Source organism: Kryptolebias marmoratus, linkage group LG3 (assembly GCF_001649575.2).
Source record: "Kryptolebias marmoratus isolate JLee-2015 linkage group LG3, ASM164957v2, whole genome shotgun sequence".
Classification (NCBI taxonomy): Eukaryota; Metazoa; Chordata; class Actinopteri; order Cyprinodontiformes; family Rivulidae; genus Kryptolebias; species Kryptolebias marmoratus.
The window spans coordinates 9,469,603-9,488,061 of NC_051432.1; the positions used below are offsets into that span (position 1 = coordinate 9,469,603).

An 18,459-nucleotide genomic window follows, 5' to 3' on the forward strand; every position below is an offset into this window, starting at 1 on the left:
GGATAAAGCCAAGTGAGGGTTAAATGTCAACAACTGTGGGCTTTTATTGATTGACTGGAACTGTTTTCCCCCAGGATGAAATGAATATACAACATGCAACTTAAATTATCTTTAAAAAGAAGCACTGGTGCACAAGTCTGAATTTATTGTGGATTTTCTATATTCCAAACAATTATACAAGACATATTTGTATTGATAAATCATCCAGCTAGCCCTGTTTGTTCCACATGAGCGGTTCCACTTTTCACTTCAGGCTCAGGTCCTCTACCCGAGGCCTGGGAGCTTGAGGGTTCTCTTCAGTATCTTAGCTGTTCCTAGGACTGAGCTCTTCTGGTCAGAGATCTCTGAGGTTGTTCCTGGGATCTGTTGGAGCCACTCTTCCAGTTTTGGAGTCACAGCACCGAGTGCTCCGATGACCTCTGGTACCACTGAGGCCTTGACTTTCCACAACGTCTCTATCTCCTCTTTCAGCCCTTGGTTTTCCTTCTTCTTCCTGATGTTACAGTCGCTTGGGACTGCTACATCTATCACCACTGCTTCCTTCTGTATCTTATCTATCACCACAATGTCTGGTTGGTTAGTCATCACCTGTTTGTCAGTCTGGATCGGGACGTCCCACAGTATCTTAGCCCTGCCGTTCTCCACCACCTTGGGGGGAGTCTCCCACTTTGACAGTTTTTTTTTTTTTTTTTTAACTTCACAAGGCCTATTAACTTCTCAGTGACAATGACTGACTGCAGATGGTAATGACGAAGGAGGTCTACCTCCAGATTCTTCAACTTCACCGCAAATCAACAGATGGTTGAAACTTAGACCCAGTCGGGTGTTCCAACAGGGCTGAGATCCTAAACACACAAAACCTGGTTTCTGATTGGATAAACAGGCTAATATGAAGCTTCAGGAATAGCCTTCCCAAAGCCCTGACCCCTACCCTAATGAAGATTCGTGGACCATTCTCAAAAGCCAGGTCTGTGCCAGACAAATTCAAAGAAAAGAAGTCAAATATCAGCCAGAACTGTGTCAGTAACGTGTTGATGGAAACAAAAAGCATGTGGTCAAGGAGCAATTTTAGGAGGGGCATTTAATCAAACATTAGTGGGGGTGTTTGCATACTTTTGAGCCTGTGTGATCCACAGTAAGTTCAAACTTGTGTACCTGATTTTTGTTTTTGAAAAATCATTAAAGTTGTTTGTTCCACCCTGGAAAAAGAGCAGTTCAACTCAGTTATTAAAACCCCTTTTACCTTTGCATTCAATTTCGCTTTATTCCTGCGTCACTAGTCTATTTAGAGATTATCCTTTCGAATGGAGCAATCATTTCTGTTTGAGATCTCCTGGCGCATATCCTCTAAACAAGTTTCCGATTTCCCTGCAACAAAGTCAAGCTCCTCATTTACACTTTTATTTAAAACCACGTTTTTTTTTTGTTCACTTTAAATGTCGAAACCGATGCATGTCGTCTCTGTTTACGCTTGCATTATTTTTGTTGTTTTGTCTTCCCACTCTTATCCTCTTGCGTTGTAATTTAGAAAAGTGCCGTCCTATAAGTGCAATACCATTTGTCATGGGTATTTTTATATCTCGGTGAAAATGCTCTTCTAAAGCAGAGGTGCTGTTTCACACCTTGCACATTCATTTTGAGATTTAATTTACAAATATGTGCGGTAAGTGTTTTGGCCCAATGTCACCAGCTGCCTCACTGATTAAATGCTAAACCACTTAAGAACTTTTTTTTTTTTTTTCCCTCCCCCAAAGTAAATAATTACATGCCTCATCATGAACGTGTTGCGATTGTGCTGGGACATTTAGGGTGGTGGTGCATCACACCTTTTCGGTCACAGATCTGAAGATTTAAGTATGCTTCAGCTAACTTAAAGGTTAAAGAATGCGTGGGCTTCGTGCACTTTTAGAAAGAAAATTGTTTGACGGATGTTTTTTCACACACTGTTAATATCAGAGTGTTCTCAAAAACAACACATGTACTCAAAACAAGACTAAAAAAAAAACAAAAAACCCCAAGGTAAGATATTACCAAATAATTAATATCTCAGTCACAATTAATTCTGTCTGTGAAATTATTTACACAACTCTCAATGAGCTTAATCACCTTACAGATGCGACATGAACAATAAAGGAGCATGAAAGGATTTGTGAGGAACAAACGCTGCTCTGACTGCTCTGGCACTGACATGGCACTTTGTGTCTTATAGTGACCACAGCAGGTCCAGTTAGCTCTAAAAACAACCAGAGCAAAGTTTGATGACTTCGCCACATTGCATCCCGGTTATCTACTGACTGATAAAATCCCAACAAAACAGACATTTTTAGGGAGATAAACTCTGACGAGCAGTTCTTTAAAAACTTTAGCTCGAAAAAGAAAGAAAACAAACAGACCAATAAAAGCAGTACCTTTGTATAATGTTCAAGAAGGGCTTAAATTGTTTGCAAATAACCTACAACTGAGGTGGATCCTTTCGTTTTTTGGACCTTGAGCAGGAGTAGGCAACCCTGGTCCTGGAGGGCCACTATCCTGCATGTTTTCCTTGTTTCCCTGCTCCAACACACCTGATTCAGTGGTTAAATCACCTCTTCATGTTCAGCAGAAGCCTGTTAATTATCCACTGATTCAAATCAGGTGTGTTGGAGCAGAGAAACACATAAAACATGCAGGATAGTGACCCTCCAGGACCAGGATTGCCCACCCCTGAGCTAGACTGAGGATGGTTTGCGTTCAGACTACCAAACTAATGCACATAGGAGGGTCCCAGACCACTCTGAAGGGGGTCAGAGTGAAGACATCCTCAGTGTGCATATAACTATGTCCAAGTGTGAACGGTTTGCTCCGGATGGACGTTAGTGGCCGGTCTGAACGAGGTCAAAGAGCTATCTACAACAGGGAAGGTATTAATTGTTCCTGATCCGTCCACAGAACCTCACTTCAAACCATCTGAATCATCCCCTTGTTGAAAGGAGGAGCTGAGAAGCGCTAAGGGAAGCAGATGGTTGAAGAGAGCAGGCAGATTGGAGAAGCAGGCAGAAGATGAACAGAAGAGACGTGTGTGGGTGTGTGTGGATCCTTCAGCAAAAAGGGAGGAAAAAAAAAAAGTCAAATTAAAATAACAGCACTCCAAACAAAAAGCAAAGAAGACTGAATACAGAGAGGCCGGTGGTAGCTTCACCATTGTTTGTGGCAGTGTGCGGAGGAGAAACTTCAAGCTCTGAGGAGGATGTTGAGACCGAGACTCCATCTCAGGCTGGTGAGGAGGGCGCGATGAGAAGGGCCGACGAGAGGATCAGGAAATGAGAAATTTATGAGTGTTCCTCCGAACCATAGGCATCAGGATGAAAAAGTCCAACAGATGTAAAATCTTTCAGGCAAAAATAGCCATCAATAAAGCAAGTGACTGAGGAAGATAACTTTTTGTTGCTGCAGATGTTTATACTGTCAAATCGGATTGAATTAAAGCCTAAATACGTCCGAACAGATTCAATATGTTTTGACAATGAGAAGGAGAAACAGTGAACAGATCTGCTTGCTTTGAGAAAGCGGTCCAAAGAAAAAGCTGTTTTTTAATATAAAAAATAGAGCTACTCCAGCAGAGTGTGTGAACAAAATTATAGAAAACTTGAAATAAGAAATTAATTCTGGTTGTAAAAAAGGCCAAAGAAAACGTGACCGCTGAAGGAAAATTATCTTGTTCTCTATCAGAACAGAATGTGTCCTCCGTCTCAAAGCGCGTTCGTCACATTTGTCCTCAGGAGACCAGCACGCACGCACACACACACACACACACACATCAGCCACTTTGTTCTCGCACCAGTCTTTGTTTCTCTCTAAGGAGCTGAGTGATGAAGGAGCACGCTTGTTACAGCGCAGAACAGGAACGTTAAGGCCCCCTAATGAAAATGCACTCAGAGGCAGGACGTCGCCCTGCCTGTTATTTTTAAAACATCCACACCTCAGGATATGCTGAGTGCACAGTTGTTCATCAACAGGCGACGACAACAGCTTGTTAGTACTGGCTGACCACCACGCGCAGCCATCACATCAGCCTGCTGGGCAAATGATACGTGTGCATCGATACAGATGAACCTGTGGCAATTTTAGTCACAGTAGTTGTTTTTGTACTACCTTAGATGTACAAATGAAGAAAGTGGCACGATTGAACGCTTAAATGACTACAACTCAAATTAGGAAAATGTGCTTTTAATGAATTAGTACTCAGCTGTTCTTTTAATTAGTACAAATTTTAGGAGTATGACTAATTTGCTTAAAACATTTGGCAAATAACTGTTAAATCGCTGAAGGCATGCATATCACCCGCCTCCTTTCGTGGTAGGGTTTTAAAGTGAGATCGTTTTATGCTGGGAGGGGACAGAGTTGCAGCCACCTTTGGTTAACCCTTTAAAGTAAGGTCACGTGCGATGTCAGGCGATGCTGCAGGGTGTCACGAGACGTGTTGCAAAATATGGTTTGTGCTCATTTCTCAATTCTGTTAAACTCATTGCTAAATGGTAATGCAGTCGACAAAAGACAAAAAGAGTCGACTCCGAGTGGTAGTATGTCCTGGGGCATGAGTCTCAGCTACTACCACGTCAAATTTTTAGCTCTGTTGTCTGTAAAATTGGCGTTATTGTGTTTTGGCTGTGGCAGCCATGTTGAGTTGGCTTGTCTCCAAAGATTAATCGGCAGTAAATGGTACCTCCAAGCATTACTTTCTGTACATTTCAATAAAATCTGACAAATTGGTTCATGAGACATTTTGGTAACAGACATGGGCAAATTTGATGACAGCCAATAAATACTAAAATGAACCCTAGAAAACATGGTAGTTAAATGAAATGTTTATTAATGTACATTAGCACATCATCACAGGTGTTTAGGAATATCTACTAAAGCCTGGTAAAACTGAATGTTTTATGTTTACCTCTAACAGAAATCAAACCTGTGGGCTCGCAACAAAACACCTGAAAGTTCTGCATTAACTCTGCGATAACACAACGAAGACAGATGTTTTATTCTCATCAGTGTACTGGAAACACAGCTTTTAGCACCTGATCTGTAATTCCCCCCCCAAACACACACACACACACAAACAAAACAGCCATTAGTCTCCTGCAGACTGCACGCAGCTTGGCAACACCGGCTGCTGGGGAATCGATTTTATTTTTGTATTTGACAGTCGTACGGAGATGTTCCAGTATTTAGAGCCAGTATATGTTGACAATACATCATGTTACGTAAAGCAATATGCTTTTAATGACTTGTGCTGCTGTATTTGCCTTTAGTGGCTGCTGAAAATTTGAGCATAAACATCACTTTTGTTGTGTCTTTGGAACTTCTGAGCAGAATGACATTTGCAGGAGCAGCTCGGCCATCAGAGTGAGGGCGCCGCTCATCTTTTCAGACCAAGGCGTCCTTGGGCTCTGGAAATAGCCGGCAAAATATTTCACAACGTAATGTGCGCAACACGAAGACGGAGCGAGTTAGTAGAACATTTCAGTGCACGTGCGGCAGTCAGTTTCCATTCACAGGGATTAATCTCAAACCCTGACCGCCAAAGACCTTGCCCCTCAGCTTTTGTGAGCCAGGCTGTGTGGGGAAGGAGGATGTCACCGTGACCCGTTCCTCTTCGCCTATTAAACAGAGTAGCAGCTGCACAGCTAGTTCAACTATCGAACGTGCTTTTGTTTCACTCTTTAGTATTTCAGGGCCTCCTAATGTTCAAACGGCAGATGCTCCCAGTGACCAGATTTTCACAATTTACCTGCTTAGTTCATCAAAACGTTACCAGAAACCCTATTTACGAAAAATAAATTTACCTAAACCAATTAGTCCCTTTCAATACTCTGTACTAAATTTTTCAGGGCAGCAAACTATCTGAAGAGTAAAACATAAAAATAATTTTTTGCATGTAGAAACAAAATTACACCAGAATTTACTTGGTTTAGAAAACAACCGGTCATCTTAAAGCAATCGTTCAGATAATCTGAAGTGGAGCTCTGTAGAAACTTTATGAACAATTAATATCTTACCTGTTGTGGATAGCTCTCTGAATGGCCTCAGTTTGGAGAAATACAGTCTTAATTTTGACTAACAGCTAGTTCGAATGGAGCCAAGAGCCCTCTCAGTGGTTCGTATGAAGACCTTTACGTTACGCTGTTATTCCTGCGGGAAGGGCCTCAGGAGAGCTACAGCTAGCTGCTGCTGCTCAAGCTAGGAGTAAGCCTCTTTTTCTCCAAACAAAGGTCATCAAATCGGCCGTCTACAACAGGAAAGATGTACAGAATCACACCTTCAAAGATGTGAGTTATCACTTTAAGATTAAAACTTCTTTAAGAAAATCAATTTAAAAAAAAAGAAAAAGGAGAAAGTGTGTATTTAACTTTCCACAAGGCCAGCCGTTCAAAAAATGAATTCCTGCAAAAGATATTATTAAAATTTATTAAAACACATTAATAGGAAACAACAAACACCAACTTTTTTCTATTTTTGTTCAAGCATATTGCATTTCTACAGCAACACGATCCATTTCACCAGCACATTCGACTAATTCATGGAAACAGCACTCAAGTTCAAGTCAACAACTACGTTTTTTTATTAATCCAAAACAACTAAATCACATCAGGCAATGGAAAACCTTTCGAACTTATCAATAAATGGACTTAAAGAGAAAACGGCGGTCGGGTTAAGATGGCAGGACACTGACGCATTCTTCCACCATCTCGAACAGAAAGTAATGAGGGCCACTGCGGCGAGCCACGTCACCCGCCGTCTCCCCGCCGCTGCTGCGGAGCCCCGGCCTCAGGTTTCTCTTGGACAGGAGCAGCTCCAAGATGTGCGTGGAGTCCATTTTTGACGAACTGGTGTAGGAAGCAGCCAGGTGGAGCGGCGTGAGCCCCCCGTTGGTCCGGGCGTTCAGCTCGGCGCCGTGCCGTAGGAGGCAGGCCGCCACGGCGACGTGGCTCCACCGACACGCGCTGTGCAGCGGCGTCCAGCCGTCGATGGTACGGGGGTCCACCTTGGAGCCGCTGGCTAACAAAGCACAGACGACGTCAACGTGGCCGCTGTACGCCGCGCGGTGCAGCGGCGTGTAGCCGTCCTCGTCGCAGCAGTGCACCAGTGAAGGGTCGGCCGTTAACGAGCGGAGGACGGTGGGGAGCTGGAAAACGTCAGAGAGATTCTGAGGGTCAGAATGTTACGAACCAGAAGACTTGGGAGGTAGGTTTTACTTTAGAAATATCTATAACTTTAGAAATATCTATAATTAAAGAACCAAATCTGTCAGAATTAGGTCTTAAACACCATCATCTCATCTGGAATAAACTGTTGTGATGAGGTCATGCCATTGGTAAACAAATATGTTCATTTATATTCTAAGAACATACAAACATACAAAAACTAATCTATCTTAAAAACCACAAATTATAAAAGCATCTTTTTTTCACCTTTTTTTAATTACTAAAGATTAATGTCCAAAATGTCTTCAGCAACGTTTCGTCACATAGTGAACACATGGCACAATGATTCATTACTACACTCGGCAAATAAATGAGTTAGTTTATCATTAATTTATTGTTGCATTTCCAGTAAACTGTAGAAGAGAATCTTTCATAAGACACAAACTGGGACTAAAACAAAACATTGTTAGAGTGAATGATTTTAAAGGAGCCATTTTATTAACAACAAAAAAAATTCAGTTTCCCACAAAGGGTCCGAGTCAGCTGACCTCCTGGCTTCAGGACGACACGCACAACATCTTAGCTGACTATTGTTCTCACGTGGATAAACAATGAAACAATGAATTATTCAAATTACAAGGTTGGGCACTTTTTGTGGCGAGAAGGAAAAGTGTTCACTAATGCTTCAAATCAAAAAGCCTTTGAGACCTAAACTGCGCTCTGTGAAACGAGAGACACACATAGATGCACATACATCTTGCTGTTTATGAGTTTGACATTGAAGTTTACTAAAAACTGTGCAAAATATTAGCCACCTGGTTTCTCAGCGTAGGTTAGTGCGACGTGCATGAGCGGGTCTAAACATCTGGATTGGTTTGACTAAAGTTTAAAAAGACTGCAGTTTAGACCCGCTGCACGTAGAAAATCAGACACGCACATACACACACTCGTTCATCATTTTCATCTGTGGCATTATTATAAGCAACGTTCTGCTTTGCCGGGCTGAAAGAAAAAGATGAAAGGTTTGAAGTGATCATCAGCAGCAATGTTTAACTCCCTCCCGCAGCTCTGGGGCGAGCGCACAGAGCTGGGCGAGAGAAGAGCCTCGGCGGTGCCGCTGAATGAGCTCTCGACTGTTTTTTCTCCTGCAGAAAACAAGCAAACAGCTGCACTTTTGTTTACCGAGAAAGACGCGCCGCTCTCTCGCTTTAAAGCGGCCGCTCACCCCTCAAGGAACACGTCTATCAATGCCGCGCAGCCGAGCGCCGCTCATTTCATATTACTCAAGACAAAAACACAGCCCCGCATTTCAGTTCAAAAGTCACAGAAAACATGAAGACTGTTCACGAATGCATTCTTTAGCAGAACTGATGCCATTTGCATTTGACCTACTGCGACAGGCTTTTTATTTTGTTTAGAATCGCTCTTTGGTACAAACACAACTGGAACGCTGCAACAATATAGATCTGACAGCGAAGCACCGAGTCTGTTCTGAGGCGTCGGCGGGACCAGGCAGAGCGCTGTAAGATGACGGGAGATGGAGGCGAATTAACACATTTTATCAATAACTACAGGTGAAAAATGGTGGAGAGGAATGCTGGCAGTGTCATCAAAAAAATATATCACCTCTTTTTTTGAGAGTGGTTAACAATATATCACATTCTTATCATTCCTATTGTATTGTTGCAAAGATATCTGCCTCTGTTTTACAGGAAATAAGCTTATGCTTTGACTTAACCAAGTATATGGGCTGCATACTGAGGAGCTCACCTGTTGCTGCTCGAACAGAATCACACCACAGGCTGAACTTCTGCCACCAGTTCTCCAATCTTTTTGCCGTTTTGCCCACAGAAAACCCGTCTCTCCTCTTTAGCGTCACCTCTAAGGTGCGTTGCTTTGCTGCGCTGGCTTTAGGAGTTAGCCGGGTGAACCCAGCCACGTGTTTGCGTTTTAAACGTCTAAAAAAAATGCTAAAATAAAGAAAATACTATTTTTCCATTTTCTACCTCCCCGCTGCAGACATGTTGGCCCGTTACGTCACAACATTTCACAGCAGCTGTAAAACAACGGATAGTATTCGAACAGCAGAGTCAGCAGGTCAGCCACGCTTAAATGAGCAGTGAAAAATGGCTCGATTTGGACCCAGATACGGTACTTGAACTCGACCTTGGACATCCCTACAGTGGATTAAGTTGTACTGAGAGTTTCTGGAAGAATCTATAAGACATTAGTAGGTACTACAATTACATAAAGCCATGTCACAAAGAGGGGAAATAATGACTGACCGAATTATAATGCAGAGCAGATAAAACATGCTTCACACACACACACACTCACAATAAGAGTGACTATAGAACATGTGACACAAAAATAATATTTCACGCTTTGCAAATTATGTGTTCAAGGATTCCAAATACTTTTATAATCCCCGGAGGGCAAATTGTTTAGCAGGCAGCAGTTTGGTGAGCTGCAGAAAACTGTTACATGGCAACAGTTCTTACATACTGTGATTAAATAAGGCTGGGTTTGTTTTTTTATTTTGTAGTTGCATTCTCCACGGGGCCCAATTTGCCAAAGTCCTTTATGCATGGAAAAGGTCTCCGAGTGCATTAAAGGAGTTCACTCAGTGTGTGTGCTGTTTATTTCCTCCCCGCATGCAACGCCACACTGGGTTTTGTTCTTTACGCTTTTCTGCGAGACAAAGTGGGGTGCCTTGTTTTCAGTGTAAAGAAAACGTGCAGAAACACTTTGACCTCCGTGGTAATTTTGCCAACTGATGCTCAAATGAGCACCTTCAATCAACAAACCATACGTAAGAGAAAAAAAAGAAAACTTTAATAAAAAACAAAAATAATTAACTTTCTTTACAGTTTGAGCTTCAGAGTCTCCAACTCTCACGTGTCTGTTATTTCCTCACACACTTAAAATATCTCATGAGCCACAGGATGGATTTTAATGAAACTCCCTGGACGTAATCACTGGATAAACATCTATAACTCAGTTCAAGATGGCCACCCCAGCTGATTGACGTTAGAAAAGAAAGAACGGAGTCAGTTTTACAGATGCTGGGCTGAAACTTGGTGCGATCACACACAACATTCATTTCTAGATTTGACCAAAAAAAGGTAAGACTCCAGGATTTTTCAAGATACAATTATCTTACCCCTGAAAGGCTGCGGGCGACATGCATTACGTCAATGAACGCAGGACAATAAGACTTTTCTGGAAAGTGGTGAGTAGGCAGAAAAACTAAATGAATACATTTTAAAGGAGCTCAGATATCAAAAGAGGAAGCCTAATGTTTAGCTTTGTTGCCTAAGCTCAAACACTTTCTAAGCTCAAACATTTTCTGCACCATAGGGTGAACTGGATTATAAGACTCACTGTCAATGAATGGTCCATTCTCAAACATTTGTCACATATAAGGCGCACCGGACTATAAGGTACATTAAGTAAAACAAAACAGCGTCAAGTATAAACGCCTCCACCGCTCGCTCAGGTCTGTGCACTGTGCCTTAATGCTGCAAGTGGTGCAGCTTTGTAGTTTTCAAAAGTCGGACTAAAACATTACGACTTCTTAAATATATAAGGCGCACTGTCGTTTTTTGAGAAAAATACGGTAAGTCCATTTACTAAATATTTTTAACAGTTTAGAAAAATAATTAAAGATGGCTGATGACTAATTAGTTGTTTTTTTAAACCTAAAAATAGGAATTTTAAAAAACAGTTTTAAGCACCTCATAACAAGAAGATTTGTCAGCTAAATAGGAAGTACAAATTCATCTTTAATAAACGTCCAGACGTGGCAGACGCTGTAGTCTCTGCCTGATTACTTTAAATGCAAAACTGGTTGGAAAGAAGAGGAAAAAAAAAAGAGAAGAATAAAAGGACTGAGATGTTCACTGGGAGGAAGATGCTGGCAACAACGGAGCGTTAAATGCTGTAATTAAGGAGAGAGCAAAGGGAAGAAAATATAATTGTATGTCCAATTACGATGACACCACTGAGAAAATTACAGCATCATTCTGATTGCTAGACAAGTCTAGGTTGGGACGCAGCACAGCTTGGATTTTTCTTTCTGTGGAAATCGGGGATTATGCAGGAAACGGTCGATGGCCGCCTGGTTTAATGATCACATCGTGTTCAAATCATAAATGAAACCAATTTGGAGACGGGCTGTGCCTAAAGCAAGGTGTGTAAGGCCACTTTAGGTTCGGAAACACTGAAGAGGTTTGGCATCTTCGCCATCAAGAGCGTGTTTGGTGAAGAGGAAAATAATAAAGCAATAGTTCGTCTATTTTAAAGCGGGGCTCTGGGGAAAATCTACGAACAGTTCTTACACTAGCTGCAGTAGAAGCTCTTCGAATGGCCTCCATTTGGAGAAATAGAGTTGAGCCAGGCTGATCTGCTAACAGGAGGTCTTATAAGCCAGTGGTGTCCAATCCTGGTCCTGGAGGACCACTATCCTGCATGTTTTAGATGTTTCTCTGCTCTTCAAGTTCAGCAGAAGCCTGGTAATCACTCAATCACTGAAATCAGGTCAAAGCAGAGAAACATCTAAGACAATCAGGCTAGTGACCTTTCAGGACCAGGATTGGACACCACTGGCCTAGACCAAAGTGGACCTCTGTTGTCTTAAAACAACTCCAATCTCAAAACATTTTATAGAGGTTCATGCAATTGCTATTTTATAAACCTTTCGACTGCTGACAATTTTACATTACTGTTATCCCAGCAGAAATCTTATGATATTCCTGCAGGAGGAAAAATGAAACTTCTATGCAAATAAGCATAGGATTTGATGTGTATAACTGTGTAATTCAAAACTGATGAGCTACAATAATTCTTTTGAGAAAGGAGTTGTTTGGGGTCTGGTTGGACTAGCCATTAGCTCATGAATCCGGTCAAAATTAAACTCCATTTCTCCAAACTGAGGTTGTTCAAAAATCTTTCTGCAACAAATAAAATATAACCTTTCCACAGAACCCCACTTCAAAAGACCTTAAGTATTCCTTTAAAGCACACGTGTCAAACTTAAGGCCCGTGGGCCAGATCTGGCCCTTGATAACATTTATATTTTATTAGATCTGGCTCTCCAGTCTGTGACAGATCCAGTCTGTGTCGCTTCAAAATCTGAGCCTATTTAGTCGTCTTGTGTTACTCTGAAGCCTAGAAAACAGGATTTAATTCCTCAGTAATCGTAGATTTTGACGTGGACAGAGGAATAGAGAGCATCAAATGGGACCGATCAAACTCTGGTTGATAAACTTCAGCCAAGAAACGATATCAGACATCTGACCTGAGTTCAGAGTAACAGTGAGTCTGATTTAATGTACTTTTTCTGTGTTTTCTTCTTGTTTTAAAGTTTAATGTTCGTAGCTGTATGATTGGATTTTTGTTTATGGATTTTTAGCTGTTTTAATGCAGGAAAAATTCAATCTATTTTCTTTGTTCATTAAAGTTTGTTTGCTCTAAACTCTATATAATATGTAACAAGGAAAAGGTATTTGATATTTCTATATAAATGATTTGACATATTACATCTTAAACCTGGGTTCATTTATGTAGTTTTTCATCGAGATTGAGATTGGCCCTCGGCTATGACCAAGTTTTTAAGTTTGGCCCCCTTGTGTAACAGAGTTTGACCCCCCCTGTTTTAAGGTGCAAAGTATACACTTATGTAATGAAGAACTAATTTTAATTGAAATGTCAGCCTTACATGTCAGTCTGCAGGGAGATTTAATACAGAATCAGAAACTAGTGCTAATGAGGTTTGAGGTACAAAATGAAACAAACCCTAAATAGTTGTGTTTACAAATATCTGCACAGAACCAGGCAGGGTGAAGGAGTGCTGCATTGTTTATCCTTCAGAGTCGAGGCTTTGATAAAAGGCTGTTTCAGCCCATTTTTCTGAGAGCAAACCTGAATAACTCAGATCAAATTGTTTTTTTTCCCCCTCTGACAGTGTGTCAAGCTTTAAATCTAAAACCTCATCCTACGTAAGGTGGGGTTTTCGTGTGTGAAATCATAATGTACCTCTCTCGTGAATCGGATCCACTCTGCTTACGGTTTTCTGTGTGGCTAAGCAATAAATAAAATTATCATTGATAAGCAGGATTAGGTAGAGCAGACGTTAAAACCCGGATGAGGGGTTACGTTTGCCAAATGCGACAGGAAAACTCAAATAAATTCTAACAGTTTTCAAAAACAAGCAGGCACTGATTAAATACAAGCAAGGAAGTCGAATTAACAGCTGCTCGTTATTTCTGTGAAGTCCTAATCAAATGCTCTACTTAGAAAGGCAACCCGTGACTACACTGTGAATAAACTTTAAGAAGGTAGAAGCTGTCAAAGCTGGCTGATTGCAAAAAGGTTTGTTAAAGAAGGCAGAGACTTATTACTGAATGACTGAACTCAAGACCTGATTGCATATAAAGTGGATAATAAAGAGCAGATCTGATCAATACACTGACTTCTTTTCAATTTATATTTACATATCATTATAGAGGATATTAAATAAGATGGCACCGGTCATATAAACGGAGTTTGATGCAGCGTTAAAAAACCTGTTTCCTCTGTAGAGTCACGTTTGCATCTTAGTAGTCTCCCATTTATCTTTTTCTTTGAGTCTGCAAGGCAACCTGTGAGCTGGGGACTTGTTGACAATTTCAACTCATTAGAGACAACTTAGCAATTTTGCTGCTATATTTTTTTTTAACAAGGTTTAGGGTTAGGCAACAACATGTAACAACGTCTTGGACAATGTGTAAACATCGCTGAAAGAGCAAGTAATCATTCTCCGTACCCCAGCTCGAGTCGGCTCATCTCTCTGCTGTGAGGTGTCAGTGTCAGCTAACTTTCCTCAGACAGTTTGTTTGGTGTAATCTTGTTAGACGGCCGAGTTTGTTAAATAAGTGTCTGCAAGTCTGGACCAAACAGGCACTTGTGTCACTATTTTAGACTTGAATATGCTGTTAATAACAAAAACAGAAGAGTGAGAGAAGCTACCCTCAGCTATAATGGTTCTGAGTATTCTCACAGCAGGAAATGAGCTCCATTTTGAGTTTGGTTCAACAGGAACTGCAAAGCTCGCAACTGCAATCGCAGAACCCTATTCTCCTGCAGCATCCCAATTAAAATCACTTAGGAGACACGTTCTTGTAAGCTTTCCTTTATCTATAAAACAGATGTGCACAGGACAACCAAACGCCCATGGCCGTGGGTTTATCCCGGGTACTCCCACAGACTAAAAACATGCATGTTAGGTGAATTGGTAACACTAAAATTGCCCCTAGGTGTGAGTGAGAGCATGGCTAGTTGTCTCCTTTGTCTCTACGTGTCCCTGTGGTTGACTTGTCCAGGGCGTCCTCCGCCTCTCGCACAGAGACTGCTGGAGATGGGTACCAGCTCCCCGCGACCCGGAAAGAAGAAGCGGGTAAAGAAAATGGATGGTTGGACTAACTTGCTAAGAAAAAATTGACAGATTATTGTTAAATTAAAGGCCTAGCTGTCCCTGAAGGAATGCATATCACCCGAGAAGCGAGTAAAGAAAATGGATGGATGGATGAACGCATGACCCCAAATTCTTCCTGAATTTCTCTCAACTGCATCAGGACACCTCCAGGACAGCCAAGTCCTAAACAGCTGCTTCTAGAAAATTAATACATTTTTTTAACAGAGGCATAACAAAACCAAGTTAACTTCAACCCACGATGCCACCTTGGTCATTTTATAATTTGAATTCATTCAAGAAAAAAAAAAAGTCTACTGTTTCAGCTTAATCCTCCACTTAGTTCTACATACTTGTTGGAAACTTTATCACCTTGCAAAAAAAACAACAACAAAGAAACAAATAAAAGTTAGAAATGAATTTCATACATCTCAATACCTCATGCTTGGACATAGGTATCAAGATCAAGGTGGCTAATACTTTTTTTTTAAATGAAAAGAAAAATCTGGAAAGGTTTTCTAACAAACAAAGAGTAAATGACAGAGTTGTTCTTTCATTGTGGGCTGTCAGAACCATACAAGAGTTCGAACGGTTCTGACAGCCAACAGGGAGGGCACAGTTTATAACGTAGGTACGAGGAAAAAAAGCTGACAAAAACTGGTATAGCACACTAGATTATTCAGTTAAATATGTGTTCGTCCCTCATGTGTAAAATGTTTGACAGCTGCAGCCCCAGTGGAGCAGAAGTGTGGAATCCAAAAAAGTGTTTCCCACAAATGTATGTGAGAAACTATAGAAATATGCATATTATATCTTTTCAATCTTTGCATGCATTTAAGAGAGTTTATGATGATTTGGATATTAAGACTGGAAATGCAAAAAAATGCCAAAACCATAATGACCTTCAAACAATTATTTGAAACCCTTGCCTTGCTTCTAACTTTATATCTAAAAGACTTACACGGTTGTTCTCTGCAGCCCACAGAGTGAGCTCCTTTGACTTGTCTTTGAGCGCGTCCTCCTTGTTCTGATACCACTCCTCGCCGCGGTCCCCCTCGTCCGCCTCCGCCTCGTCGTCCTTGCTTGCCGTCCACGAACTTCGGGCCCCTCTGGGAATCAGGTGTCCGTGTGTGTCGAGGAGTTCCAGCTGGTTGAAATCTTCTGGAAACTCCATTCCTGGACGATTTTGTCACACTCCGAGACGCTAAAAAACAAACAAAAAAAACAAAACGTGACGAATTAGATCAGAATGAGCTGATTGACCGGCGAGAAAATCAAACGAAAGTTGGAGGAAAAAGTCGTCCTAAAGCACTTAATACCAAGTTATCTGAGGTCCCATTGGACTGAATTTGATGCAACCTTCTAAGATGAGCTGCGCTGATGTTGATTAGTATTCTCCACCTCGTGGCTTGTGTAAAAACTGCCCTATCCAAGGTGTTTTAATTGTGCGCCGTGTCTATGAAGAGCTAAACTGCCTCAGGGTGATTTGAAATGAGCTGTCATTTCTTACCTGGATGCCAAGGTCAGAGTCTCGTTTAAAAGTCCTGTTTTAAAATTATTATTCCCCAGGGTTTTCCTTTACTACACATGTGTAATGAATCTAGACGTCCTACAGCTCATTTATTTTCTTCTAGCTTCTTGTGGATCATTATGGGCATCATAATGGGCAGCACAGTGTGTTACAAATATATATAAAGTTTTATATATGAGGATATATAGAAAAAAACACATCTGGTGCTTACCAGATGGTATAATTAGATACGTTCGGTCAGAGTGACACTATATAACAGACATTATTTAGTTAAGAAAAACAAAGCTGAAACACAGAAGCAGCGAGGTGCTGCTAATTAAATGCACTTAATTAACTGATGATCATTAGTGTGTCCACGTCTCTAAAAGCAGAAGTCAGTCAGTTTGCTGCTCTGAGGCATTCAGGTGTGTGTCGACGGAGTGCCAAAAAGGAAAGACGCCTGAAATTATCTCAAAGAAGCAATCAGTTTGGGAAAACTGATAAATGCTTTTACAATTAACTTGGGAGTCTTTCAGCAGCGCCAATTATCGCTCACAAAAGGAAGGGGTTTAAGAGAGCCAAGAATCTTCTCAGAAGGGAGGAAATCCCAGCATGTTCAGCTCAGGGTCATACGGTCTAACAGGTAAGGAAACGTGCCACCTCTCAGACTCCACAGGCCTCAGTTAGGATGGCAAACGTTCGAGAAGAGCCTGAACAGGTGGGAGTTGCTTGAAATGGAACAAGGAACAAGTGTTTTCCCTACAAAAAGACCATACAGGAACACAGTTTTGGTTTGAAAAGTTGCATCTGAATAAATAACAGGACTTCTACACCAGTGTGCTTTTAGACAAACAAGACTAAAGTGGAGACAAACCGTGTTTAAGGAAGAAAACGGCAACAATCAGCATAAACAACTGGTAAGCAAAGCGGTCAAAGGGTGAATTTATTGTGCAGATGCAATAACTGAAAGCTTTGCAATTATTGAGTTGAACACGAACTTCTCTGGTTGTCAAATCAAAGTGAAATGTGGGGCCGTCTGTCTGACTGCTGAACTTGACTCAAATCAGGTTGAAAAACAGGATGCTGACCTGAAGCGATGGAGCAAATCTACAACAAAATGACTGAAGAAGATGAAGAAGACATTGCTGTGACCCGATCAGATTACAATTTTGCAATAAGTCCCTAAGAGAGCATAAAACTCACAAACCTCAAAAAAATAAATAGATAAAAAATGACAGTGTTATTAAAAAAAAGAGGGGGACCAAATTTCTCTACAATGACGTAAAAGGCTGATACAATCTGATGGTTCGGATTCAAGGTATTTCTACAAATGCAGCTTAAACGTATCTTTAAGATGGAGTAGTGAGGTTTCTACAATGATGAAAAATGTTCTCAATTTTGTTTGCAATGTCGGCATGACTGAGTCAGTTCAGCGGAATAATAATCAGCTAAACCTGATGTGAAGTGGAAAGTCAACGCCTCCAGCAAGGAGTAGGGAGTATCATCCTAAGTAGATTAGTTTTGTTAAACTTTATTGGAAAAACAAAACATGCCGGAGGAGGCTGACTTTATCAAACTGTAACAGGCAGCCCTGGCCTTTTAAAAGATTATTATTATTAATAGTAATAATAATATATCATAACCCAGTAGAGCACACAGACTGATTTGATTAAAGAAAACAAATCTACTGCAGTCATTAACCCTTAAAATGTTTATTTATTTGCTTTTGAAAGACTGGGAATAATAAATATCTGGCAATTATCTCGTAAAATTAAAACGTTGCCCAAAAGAAGTTTATATTAGGAGAGAAAAATAAGGTTAAATGCAATTTCAAAGTCACAGATGAAGAATAAAGTCCTACAAACATTTGAAAGGAAGAACAAATACGACTACTTAGTGTTAATTAATGAACTACAACTGAAGTCTAATGATTAGTATCTTGAATATATAATAATATATAATAAATAACACTGCTCATAAATAATAATGGTTACAGAAACGTAGCGGTGTAGCATTTTAAGCTAACAGTGTTGAAGACGCGTCGAAGGCACAATAACTCCATTTCTTTGACATAATAAATAAATATAAACACACCGTTTGCCTTCTTTTGTGCTCTTTTTTCGATAAAGTTGCACAACCCGGATTAACAGAAACCAAAACTAATTTGACAAGGAGCCAAATAAAACAGCTGTTTCAAACTCACGCTGATGTTTACTCTTTTAACATCTCACAGCACGTCTTCGGAACACCACAGCTCTCTTAATTTCAATTATTTGTCAAATAACAAATTTTCCTCCTTGAAAGACCGAGCTTCGCGG

The 18,459-nt window shown here is 40.8% G+C and overlaps 1 protein-coding gene across 2 annotated transcripts; it reads right to left on the reverse strand.

The window, feature by feature from the left end:
- Window positions 1-6,425: 6,425 nt before the first annotated feature.
- Window positions 6,426-18,459, reverse strand: ankrd49 (ankyrin repeat domain 49). 2 transcript variants are annotated; one of them, XM_017417106.3, is made up of 3 exons: window positions 18,345-18,459; window positions 15,593-15,835; window positions 6,426-7,162 (listed from the first exon to the last, which is right to left on the reverse strand). In XM_017417106.3, exons 2-3 carry the CDS (start codon window positions 15,803-15,805, stop codon window positions 6,689-6,691), a joined length of 687 nt encoding a protein of 228 aa, XP_017272595.1. In that variant the 5' UTR covers window positions 15,806-15,835; window positions 18,345-18,459; the 3' UTR covers window positions 6,426-6,688. The 2 variants fall into 2 exon arrangements, with proteins under 2 accessions (XP_017272595.1, XP_017272668.1); XM_017417179.3 differs by having other exon boundaries at window positions 18,236-18,419.